Genomic DNA, 12280 nt, shown 5'->3' with positions numbered 1-12280 from the left:
TATACCACAACGGAGAATCTCTCTATAGAATTGCCGGTGTTCTTTCTTGCACTTCATACAAAGTAGTTGAGCTTCAAGCTCCTTTAATCACACTATCATATATGCGTTTGTTCATCATACTTAGTCACAGGCTCAGGATGGGACTTCCACTGTCTGACCAAACTTGCAAGTTACAGGGCCTCCGCTCCAGGGCTGCCTCCAACTTTTGTTCAGACATAGAGATACAAGAGCATCAAAAGTTACCAAAAAGATATCAAATATGCAACTTTTGTTCTTTCTTGGTGAATTTTGTTAACAAAAAGATACAAGAGCATGGCTGCTTATATATGATGATCTAATATTAACCGTCATGTCCAGAACAGCAAGCATCACAACAACTGAAGCAACCCAAACATGCAAGGGCACCACAAAACTGCGTGATCGCAATTGCACACTGGTCATTTATCCGCGAGCATGTACTGATGCAGCACATGCAACAGCAGTGGCCACATAGCCTGCCAAAACAGTTGGAAGCTGCTTTAACAAATATTTCTGCAGCCTCTGGTACTTTTTCTCCCTCGCTTCCTGGAATGATGTTTTCAGCTGTTGCAGTCAAGTTTCCAAAGCCAATCCCAAGGCTTCGCAACATTATTACCTTCTGGCCTCTCCAGTCCACCATTTTTTGTAGCTCAGTCTTGCTAGGAACCTGTCCATGTTGATTTTCATCGCAAGTCATCAAAAATGTCGTAAATAGCATTACTACTCAATGACTAGATGAGTCGAAATCCTGATAGTGTTCTTGGTGACTGCATACCTTCTGTAGTTCATCTGATTTCTTGTCTTTCTTCCCACTCTCTGTCTCAAGCAAGACCATATGGGTATACTCCGAGATAATACCAGTTTTTATGCTCATCTTTGCTATCTGCCAATAAAAGAAAAACAGGAAAAACAACTTGACCTCATATTTAAGAAAATAAACCTAGGATCTAACGATACTAGAGGAGACTTCCCTAGTGAACCAAATATTGTATAATAGGATGTAGGACCATGTGTCAAAAACTCAACAGGGGACGATAGTTCTACTTCCATGTTTCCTTCCAAAGAGTTGGCAAGTTACCATAACCTTATAGATTTCTCCTTCACAAACAGAACTTTCAACCCCACAACGCAGAACTCATTGGAGTGTTGAAGAACAAACCTTTTCCTCAAGTTCATTATTCTCTGCAAACCATGCCTGAGCTGTGACTAAATCAATCTCTTGCCTTGCAAGTACCTGCCGCACAGAGCAAAACTCAGTCACGAGCAAATAGTGACATGTAATTTTTTTCACTCAACTTCAATATTTTCAAATAAAAACTAAACAATAACCAGACAAGATGAAGCATTTCAACATGATCAACCCCCATCCCACCAAAAAAAGAAAAAACGAAAAGAAAAAGTAAAAGAAAAGCACAAAAATAAACAAGAGAAAGGACATACTATCTAGCGGGCAAATATAAACCCAATTTTTTTTTTTTTACTATGGAGGCCATGTTATTGATAACCAATATTTGTTAATCTTTAACTAGGTACTGGAATTTAGTGGATTACAAATCTCAAATGGGCAATCCTTAGACCTTTACCCAAAATTATACACAAGAAATCCAATAAACAAAGGCTCAAAACAGCTTAACATGGTTGGGCTTGCCTGAAATCAAAGCAGGTACAGCTCTTGGCACTGGGAATAAAACCATAAATGTTAAATTGCAATGAGCTAAGAAAGAAAAATAACACAATAGAAATATTTTGAGAACAAGAATAGCTTAAGGGAAGATATGAATTTATATTTAAGTGAAGATATGATAAAAAATAGTAAAAAACAAAAAAAAAAATTCATTAGTCAGCACCGCACCTTGTCAAGAGGTATGTCTTTTGCCATTTGCACCTTCAAGTCTGAAACAAAATTGCTCGTATCTGCATGCAACCCTTTGGCTTTAAGAGTTTCAGGAAACTCTCCTTGATATCTGCCTGATACGATCAGTGGTCTTTCAGACAAAAGGTCTGGAATACGAGAAGGATAAACCTATATAATGAATGTGGGAATTTCTTGTTAGATGCTTGGGAAATGAATCAGAATGGTTAACCAAATTTTAGAAAAGTAAAACAAACATCATGATAATCAACAACAATAACAGCAACCAAGCTTTAATCCCACTAGGTGCAGTCAGCAAACAGATTCTAGGTCACCAATCATCTAAGCGAGACCACATCTTCTATAACATCATTGCATCCCAAGTCATATCGAAGAGTTTTCCACCAAGTTTTCTTTGGTCTCTATCTACGTCATTTTCTCAAACTTCTTTCATTCTATCCACTCTACTTACAGGTGTATCTCCTGGTCTTTGTTTCACATGTTAAATCATCTTAAGCATGTCTCCTGCATCTTAATTTTATTAGAAGTAAAACAAAACATCAGTGAAGAAAAATTCTCCTTCTAGTAAAACACCTAAATAGTGAATATTAGACCAGCATGACAAGCAAACAACAAGAGGAGAGGAAGAGGAGACAGTAGAAACACGTGATTAATAATGATGTAGATGCAGTTAAAAACAATGCCATGAGAATGACAGGACACATACTACACCTCTTAGTTGCATATGTGCATCCCGCCCTGCAAATTGGGAAGAAAACTTGAAAGGGGGAAACACATGCTAAATACACAAGATCTGGAGTTAAAAATAGCTATACATTCTCCATCCAATAATTCTATACACCTTTCCATTTTCTGACGTCCAAAATGTTTGTCTAGTTTGAAAGGTTGACATAATCAATCTAATCTAATCATTTTGAAATATTTTCTCTTTAGATGAGTGCGAATGCACTAGCAATATGAAACAGGGAGATAATGTGACTGTGCAGTAAGCAGTTCTCTCCTTAAAAAGGATGGAGGGGATAATATTTAACCTAGTAAAGATGGATGCACAAATTGGATGAGATAACTGAAATGTATGCAAAATGAAAACTTTGTCAAAACCCTATATAACATGCAATTATGTTTTGACGAGTTGAATGGATGTGGAGGAAAAAAAACAACCCGGAGCAATCATACCTCGAGCTCACCAAGATTATCCATGGCATCAATGGAAATATTTGCAAGAATGGTGGATGACACTCGATCAAGAAATGCTTTCAGTCGAACCTCAATTGAGTCTGACCAAAAGCCAGTATTGATTAGAGACAATACATCTGCATTTATTTATTCTCACAGTAAATAAGATAAGTATTGATACTATCAGAAGTAAGAATTGCAACAGGCACAAAGTAGAGCCCTAGATACGGCATGGTTGCAGCCTACAATCATTTATTTACCCCCACTTATGCTCTCCCCTCAAACTGATAGAAATGTCTTATACGTTATTGAAAATGTTCAGTAACAGTGACGAAATCCAAATTTTAAGCCCCTGGTTTATGCCAATTCATTAGTAATCAATAGTTTTCCACATAAACAATTCAGTTAGTTGGTTTTCACAAACAGTAGAAGTACAAGGCCAGTAAACAGTTGTGAGCTAAGACTTTGGAACTGTTTGGACCCAACTTAACCTGTCCATGGACATGGTCGAGAAAACTTGAACTTTCCACTGGATGGAGTGCTCAAAGATTCTTATTAATGAATTCACCCAAGCACTGGTCTAACAGCTAGGTTTGCCTCTGGAAACTGGGCAAGCACTTAAGCAGACCTTTTCAAATAAGTCCTTCAACCATATAACAGTGGAGTGCTCAGATATGCCATCCACGTGGTTTCTAGTTCATCAACAATCACCGTGCTTAGCAAGTGAAAAATTGAGTCATGGAGTAGAACAGACAAACCACTCAGAAACTCAAGGACAGTTCATTTGTATTTGCTGAAATCATCACCAAGATCAGCATAATGAAAATACAAAGTTACCAACAATCTGCTTCCTCAATGGAAATTTAATTTTTATGGACCTCTGTGTAGATCCCTAGGTTAGCACATTTAAATAAAGATGGGACTGTGCACATTTTTTAGTGGAAATAAGATTCTAGGGCATAGAAGGTAGTAGGATATCAGTGCAAATAATTCATAACATGTTCTGCTAACAAATTAATCCAAAATAAAAGATACATAGAAAACAAAAAAACTGCAATTCAATGGTCACAAGTGAATATGAGCAGAATTACTTCATAAAACACATATGTTTACAGAAAATTAGGACAAGTTCATAATAATTGAATAACCTGAATAAAAAAATTCATTAATAGAGAAAATTTCTTCTTAGTTAATAATGTGAAAGAACAAAATTTACCTGCATCATAAGCAGCATCATGATGGCCCCTCCCAATTATTGCAAGCATTCGCAAGAAGTAATGATTACAAAATGTACCTGAAAGTTTTATGATAAATCAACTGCATGGTTCAGAAAGAAAAATAGCAATAGGTCTCAAGATGGAAAATACAGAGAGAGACAGGGAGAAAGAGAGATTCCAGATATTGCATTCATAATAAACCTTGACATTTTTAACCATATGTGGTGCATATATATTTTGCATTATTAATAAAAAAGGAATAAAGGGAAAAATTTGGAAAAGAAATTTCATAATTTAATTAAATCAGGTAGCAATTTGAGGAGATGTGCCTATTTGTACATGACCCTTCAAATTGGATACTACTGAAAAGATGTGACCCTTCAACGAGGTGTTTTGTTGTTTATAAATGGGGAAAGACATGCCTAGAGATAAAAAGAGAAAAAAAAGAAGAAGCTATTTTCTTATTATTCCTAAAGAGAAAGAAAAAAGAAGAAGCTATTTTCTTATTCTTCATATAATGAGATTGCTCTGCAGACAAATCTTCAGTATTGTTGGTTGCAAACTCTTTTGACTTTGGTTTGTCCTGAAGACGTTGTGTCATTAACCCTGCAGCAATTTAATGGGGGCAAGAAACACCAGAAAGAAAGTGATTTATTCACAATCAAAATCACTATAATCTACAGAATTTCCCCATAATTTTCTCAAACAATATCAAGGGCAAGTCAAGCAAAAAGGAAGCTAAGAATTGGACAGTGAATCTTTCTCAAAACATCTTGGAAGCATTAGCACCACCATGTTAGGTATGAATAAGTAAGAAATTGATCAAAGGTATACCAACATTGGCTAAATATATAAAAAAAAAAAAGGAAAAAAAGTGTGCAAGAGCACTATTTTCCATGTTTGTAAGTAAATCCTAACAAATTTGATCTGGTATAGTTTTTTCCTCAGCAACAATCAAATAAAATCAAATAGTTTATGAAGAAAAATAAAAATGTTTGAGAAGGTAAAAACTATACAATCAATACAAAAACCAATAGTTAACTAATAGTTTCAGAACAAAGCAGAAGTGGAAACTTGATACGAAATCCAATACCTATCCCAAAAGTGTAAATTCGTGGGCATATTGATCCTCGATTTGTTAAATGACTTTTCATGACATCACAAATGTGTCTCTCATCTTCTACAGCCCCATCAGTTATAAGGACAATCATAGGAAGGGAATCACGAGTATTGCACAACATCTCTATTGCCTGACCAAGAGGAGCAAGGAACTGAGTTGATATATAGAGATAACTACAATAATCAAAAGAAAACAAATAGAAAATGTCTCAGTAAGAACAACAAACAAAAAAAAGGAAATATATAATATATATTATGCATTCAATTAATAGTGTTATTTAACTTTTTTTTGCTTGCATTAGATGATCTGGAAACAGAAGGAGAACTTTTAACACATTAATGTGCTCTGGGGACAGTTGGCCAGCTGGCAACTATGAATATGCAGCAACCATGAGGAATGTGTTTCTTAAGCCACCCATGTTAAAGATTTGCAATAAGAGATTGGAAAACATGAAATCCAAGAATCCAATATTGAAATGTAGAACTTTGAATACTTAAGAATTGGGAGACAAAGTTTTGTGTGTGAGCCATGTTCTTGTTTGGCGTGAGAATAAGCCACTGGAAGCAGCAACCACCAATGACCCCCACAAAAAAACCACACTATGCCGAACCAAGGAGAACCCTATGCATGGATCTTTTATATTTGGGTGTGGAGACAGACTTTGCTGGAGTCAAACAATGCATGTTCAGTTCTTCAGGCATAATTCTGGCCACAGATTTAGACGCATGTAAGTTTTACTTAGCTTAACCAATTTAATCTATCGACAAAATCACTTTCTTATGACTTGCTTTGCTTGTTACGCATCTATAATGTGCTATATCTGAAGGCAATTGGCATTATACATTATAATGTTATCTAACTGAAAAAAAGACAGATAAAAATGGTCAAAAAACACATGATCAGTGGAATGGAGAGTCAAAAGCTATCTGAGAATGAAATAAGACCTGATTCAAGGGAAGCAAAATATTTGTACCATCCCCCACAACAAAGTTCATATTAATCCATTGAGTGGCTTTTTCAATTGCTTCCTCAGTGGCTAACTCCATCTTTGACGAAAACTGATAAATGTCTCCATTGAAAGCTATTATATTGAAGGAGTCTTTTGGATCAAGCTTTAACAGTGTTGAAGATAAAGCATTCTTGGTATCCTCAAGTGGCTTTCCTCGCATGCTCCCACTTATATCAACAACAAATATCACTTCCTTTTTGAAGACCTATCAAGTTCATTAGATAAAATGACATAAATAAGACTCTAAAAAATATTAAAAAAAAATGTTGGAGGCAAAATGAAAAGAGATTCAACATTAATGATAAAGAGAACAAACATCTTTTGTGTAACTAGAGAAGCCTAGAGTTCTAACAAGTACATCAATATGAGAAGGATTCCTATAATGCAATTGATTGTCATAACATTTTTCTTTTTTAATTACCATTTATCATTTTTATCGGTATGGTCATATACATACATATTGTCAATTCACGGGAATGCTACTGCTGTTCACAAGGATGCTAGCAGATTACCCAATCCTAAATTAGGAATGATTCCTAAATCACATTTAGGAATCTTGCCCAATTCTGTTTTTATGTACCTTGATGTATATTTCCTTCTTTGTTTTTGAATTGTTTCCTTATAGATAGTTTCCACTTTTTGTAATCTTTTCCTCTATAAGAGGATTCCCGTGTATATTCAATTGAATAAGGAAGAATAATTCTGATTTTCTACATGGTATCAGAGCCTTCCCTTCCACTGCCAATATTTCCAATATCCTAATAGTGCCTTCATTGTACTTCTTTGCGCCGCCACCTCTAGGGTTTCCGATCTATTTATTCTGGAACCCCAATACAACCTTCATTGCTTCTCTTCCTACCGTGCACCCTTCATTGCTTCTATGCCGTGCTTTTCAGATCTCATGTTCGACGCCTCCAAATCCAATCAAGGGGCATTTTCTGCTCAATTATTTTTCTTAAAGCATGTCTAAGATATCTAAAGCCACTCCAATCATGACCACTGTTGAATCCTATCCAAGTGATCAACAGTCAAAAGGAGTTGGTGATCTACCCGGCATGCATCCATCCTACCGGCTAGATGGAAGAAACTTCTTGCAGTGGTCCCAACTCATGAGAACATTCCTCAAAGGTCGAGGGAAGTAAGGCCACTTGATCGGAACTCCTCCAAGAGATTCAAATCCCACCTTCCTAGCATGGGACATTGAAGATTCATCAGTCATGTCATGGCTTTAGAGCGCCATGCAACTAGAGGTGAGTAAAAACTTTATGTTTCTAACTTTAGCTAGGGATATTTGGGAGACTATGAGGCAAACCTATTCCAAGGTCCGAGATGCCTCGGTAATTTTTGGGATTAAGACTAAAATTAGTGGGACAAAGCAAGGGGCATCCACTATAAGTGGATATTACAATAAGATGAAGGGGTTGTGGCTAGAATTAGATCACTATCAAGATATCAAAATGGAGTGTAGCACAGATGCTGCCACCCTTAACCAAATTCAGGAAAAGGACAGGATAGTAGAGTTTCTAGCAGGGCTCAATTTGGAGTATGATCAAGTAAGGATCCAAGTGCTTGGAAGGGAAAAATTACCTACTCTTACTGAGGTTTTTTCCATTGTTCGAAGTGAGCAAAACAAAAGCAGGGCTATGCTAGCTGATCACAGTGTAGATGGCTCAACAAATGGTGTCAAGTAATAGAGAAGGGACACGGTTTAAGGCAGGAAAGGTAGAAAGTTCAATGAAAAATTCAGGGCGTGAAGGCTTATGGTGCACTTATTGCAAAAAGCCCAGGCATACTAGGTGTTGAGAATCCCACATCGTCTCCACAAGGGAGACTTGGGCTATATATAAGGAGGAGGATCCCTCCACCTGTTAAGCTAGCTTCTCAGGTTGGAGTTCTACCTCTAACTTTTCACATGGTATCAGAGCTAACCCTTGGCTGTCGTGGTCATGGACCAGTACCCTATCCGATCACCTAGGCATGTATCAGTTACTAGAGAAGCTTCGGTGTGGGGGAGAGTGTTGAGAATCCCACATCACCTCCACAAGGGAGACCTGAGCTATATATAAGAAGGAGGATCCCTCCACCTGTTAAGCTAACTTCTCAGGTTGGAGTTCTACCTCTAACTTCTCACACTAGGGATAACTGCTTCAAACTCCATGGTAAAGAAGCAGTTTTGAGCAAGATGGGCGGATTTAAGGGTCTTCCAATCAACTCAAGCCTATTTATCTAGCAAAGACCAAGGGGAAGCTGAATTTGTAGGTAAAACTGAATCTCTTGGATCTGATTTTACACAATTGAAGACAGAGGAGAAGATCAAACACAAAACTTCTAAGGACAATCCAAGATGGAGCCTGCTCCCTTGCCCAGCAAGGTAAATGCATACATTCTAAGTGTTTTTCTACCTTTAAAACTGCTAGAAATTCCAATTGGGTCCTTAACTCAAGAGCTACTAGTCACATGATCTCTCACTTGAATTTTTTTGACACTTATCAGCCTCTTGTCAACCATAAACAGATTGTTATTGCTAATGGAACCACTGTTCCCATTATTGGCCAAGGCACAATTACATTCAACCCTTTGTTATCAGCCAAACAAGTCCTTCATGTCCCACATTTAGCTACCAATCTTATATCTATTCATCAACTAACCAAGGAATTAAATTGTCGTGCAATTTTCTATCCTCATATGTGTGAATTTCATAACATGACCACGGAGAAGATGATTGGTGTGGCTGAGGAGCACAATGGACTGTACATCTTACACGAGGTAGACCATCCCAAGGAGAAGCAGCCTACAATTGCCTGCTCATCTCAGTCCGTTTCAACGTCTGCCACCATTTGGCTTCAGCATTATAGGCTAGGTCTTCCACCTTTTCCTTTATTAAAAACTATGTTTCCTCATTTGTTTAAATCTTCAGATCCTACTATGTTTCAATGTGATGTGTGTGTGTGTTGTCTAAACACCATAGAGTGTCCTATCCCATCAGCAACAAATTATCATCTAAACCTTTTTCCTTGGTTCATTCGGATGTTTAGGGATCATCCAAAATTCCCAACTGTTCTAGGGCTCGGTGGTTTGTTTCTTTTATTGATGACTATACTCACATGTGTTGGGTATTTCTATTAAAAGAGAAGGATGCAATTACTACTATCTTGCCTTATTTTTGCAAAAATGGCTTCAACTCAATTTGGTACTTCTGTAAAAAAATTCTAAACATATAATGTCAAGGATTATTTTAATAATCAGTTGAATTCCTTCTTCCAACAAGAGGGCATTGTTCATGAGCCTTCCTGCATAGACACTCCAAAACAAATTGGAGTGGCTAAGAGGAAGATCAAACATCTTCTTAATGTGACTAGAACTCTTCTTCATCAAAATCATGTACCTAAAACCTATTGGGGTGAAGCTATTCTTACCGCGACCTATGTCATTAACTGAGTCCCCTCTAAAGTCCTCAATCACTACAACCCATTCCAGTGCCTATCCTTTTTTTTTCGAAATTTTTGTTTGCATACTCCTCTTCCTCTCTGTGTGTTTGGTTGTGTGTGCTTTGTCCACATTCCCAAAATTCATCCAGACAAACTTGATCCCCATGCTCTTAGGCATATTTTCCTAGGATATTCTCTGACCCAAAAGGGTTACAAGTGTTATCATCCATCAACTAGGAAGTTTTTTGTCTCCAAAGATGGTCACTTTTCTTGAATCTCAGTCCTTCTTTGGCTCTCCACACCTCGGTCCTCGGGGGGGAGTCTAGAGGAAATGAGGACCAAGACTTATTTAAGGCTTTTCTTGCCTTAGCACTAGCTCCCAGGACACCTGTCCCTACTTTTCCAGCTCTAGCTCCCATTCCTACTCCGCTACCTATGAAATGTATTGAGCAAGCAATCCAAAGGCCTCCATCTCCAATTCGGTTTAAGGGTTCTCCTTATGTGTTCAAGAGGAGGCAGCCTATTGTGGAATCTCAGCCCCCACCAACATCAGACCCAGGTATTGAAATTGCACAATCATCAGAATCATCTTTTTCCAGCCTTGTTTCTGATGATCTAAACCTACCTATTACTATGAGAGAAGGGGTTAAAAGCTATACATTGCATCCTTTGACCAATTGCCTATCCTATCACCATCTCTCCCAAAACCACAAAAGCTTCTTGACCTCATTAGACTCTATTATTATTCCTAAGTCAGTAGAAGAAGCCCTAAAAGACCAAAATTGGAAGCAAGCCATGCAAGAGGGAATGAATGCCTTACATATAAATCAGACATGAGAGTTGGTGCCTAGACCTAAGGGAGTTACTCCAGTTGGCTACAGGTGGTTATTTAATTTGAAGTATAAAGCTGATGGCACATTGGAAAGGTATAAAGCCAGACTAGTGGCCAAAGGCTATACTCAGTCCTATGGCATTATCACCTTGAGATGTTTGCACTAGTGGAAAAAATGACAACAGTAAGAATTCTTATATCCCTAACAGCTCATTTTGGGTGAAAAATGCAACAATTAAATGTAAAGAATGCTTTCTTACATGGGAATTTAGAAGAGGAGGTGTACATAGAAGTGCCCCCTAGATTTCAAGAAAGAGACACAGGTACAATGTGCAACCTTAAAAAGGCCCCATATGGGTTTAAACAATCTTTTCGGGCATGGTTTGGTAGGTTTTCTATGACAATGAAGTCTATGGGATATGCCCAAAGTAGAGGTTATCACTTTCTCTTCTTTAAACATTCAGGTGAAAAAGTTACAACACTCTTAGTGTATGTTGATGATATAGTTGTGATTGGAAGTGATATGGAAGAACAACAGATTCTAAAAGGGAAATTAGCTAAGGAATTCAAGATCAAAGTCCTTGGGGTGCTTAAATATTTTCTAGGAATCGAGGTGGCTTCCTCGAAGGATGGAATCTTTTTATCAAAGCGCAAGTACATTCTTGACTTTCTAGCTGAAACAGGAATGATATGAGGAAAAGGGTCCAACATACCTGTGAATCCTAATCTCATATTGCAGGAGAATTCAACAGGAAAAATGGTAGATAGAGGGAGGTTCCAAAGACTTGTTGGCAAATTAATTTATCTCTCACATACTAGGTCTAATATTGCTTTTGCTGTTAGCCTACTAAGTAGGTTCATGCATTGCCCAACCAAGGAACACATGCAAGCTGTAAGAAAAATCCTGACCTACATAAAGGTAACACCAAGTAAAGGTATTTTGTTTAAAACTAGAATTGAATTGAATGTACAAGGATTCACTGATACAGATTATGGTAGCTCCATAATTGATAGGAGATCCACCACGGGATATTGTGTGTTTTTGGGAGGAAATCTTGTGTTTTGGAGGTGTAAAAAGCAAAGTGTTGTGGCAAGATCTAGTGTAGATGCAGAATTTAGGGCAATGGTCCTTGGATTGTGTGAACTTCTGTGGCTTCGGATTATTTTAGAAGACTTAAAGATCAAGGTTCAAGATACTAGTGATCTACTTTATGACAATCAATCAGCTATTAACATTGCTCATAATCTCGTACAGCATGACAAGACTAAACATATAGTGATTGATCGGCACTTCATCAAGGAAAAATTGGATGCTAGCTTAATTCAAATCCCATGTGTATCATCTGAAAATCAAGTGGTAGATGTGTTGACTAAAGGGCTAGCTGGAAAGAGGTTTGATGTTTTAATAAGCAAGCTGGGAATGGTTAGCATCCATTCTCCAACTTGAGGGGGAGTGTCAATTCATGAGAATGCTACTGTTGTTCACGAGGATGCTAGTAGATTACCCAATCCTAAATTAGGAATGATTCCTAAATCACATTTAGGAATCTTACCCAATTCTATCTATATGTACCTTGATGTATATTTCCTTCTTTGTTTTTGAATTG

At 37.4% G+C, this 12280-nt stretch overlaps 1 protein-coding gene across 3 annotated transcripts in view; it reads right to left on the bottom strand.

Annotated features, from left to right (window-relative positions):
• LOC127806815 (uncharacterized) overlaps positions 1-12280 on the bottom strand; it is a 29977-nt gene continuing 17697 nt past the window's right edge. For 2 of the 3 annotated variants that reach the window (XM_052344341.1, XM_052344343.1), the window contains exons 6-13: positions 6349-6618; positions 5378-5534; positions 4284-4361; positions 3068-3204; positions 1871-2041; positions 1178-1252; positions 794-901; positions 1-685 (exon numbers count right to left, since the gene is read on the bottom strand). In XM_052344341.1, coding sequence (XP_052200301.1) covers positions 341-685; positions 794-901; positions 1178-1252; positions 1871-2041; positions 3068-3204; positions 4284-4361; positions 5378-5534; positions 6349-6618 — 1341 coding nt within the window. In that variant the 3' untranslated portion in view covers positions 1-340. The remainder of the gene's footprint in view (positions 686-793; positions 902-1177; positions 1253-1870; positions 2042-3067; positions 3205-4283; positions 4362-5377; positions 5535-6348; positions 6619-12280) is intronic. The other variant, XM_052344342.1, reaches the window with a different exon arrangement.

This window comes from Diospyros lotus, chromosome 7 (genome assembly GCF_014633365.1).
Source record: "Diospyros lotus cultivar Yz01 chromosome 7, ASM1463336v1, whole genome shotgun sequence".
Taxonomy (NCBI): Eukaryota; Viridiplantae; Streptophyta; class Magnoliopsida; order Ericales; family Ebenaceae; genus Diospyros; species Diospyros lotus.
This window is presented reverse-complemented; position numbering and strand designations above follow the sequence as displayed.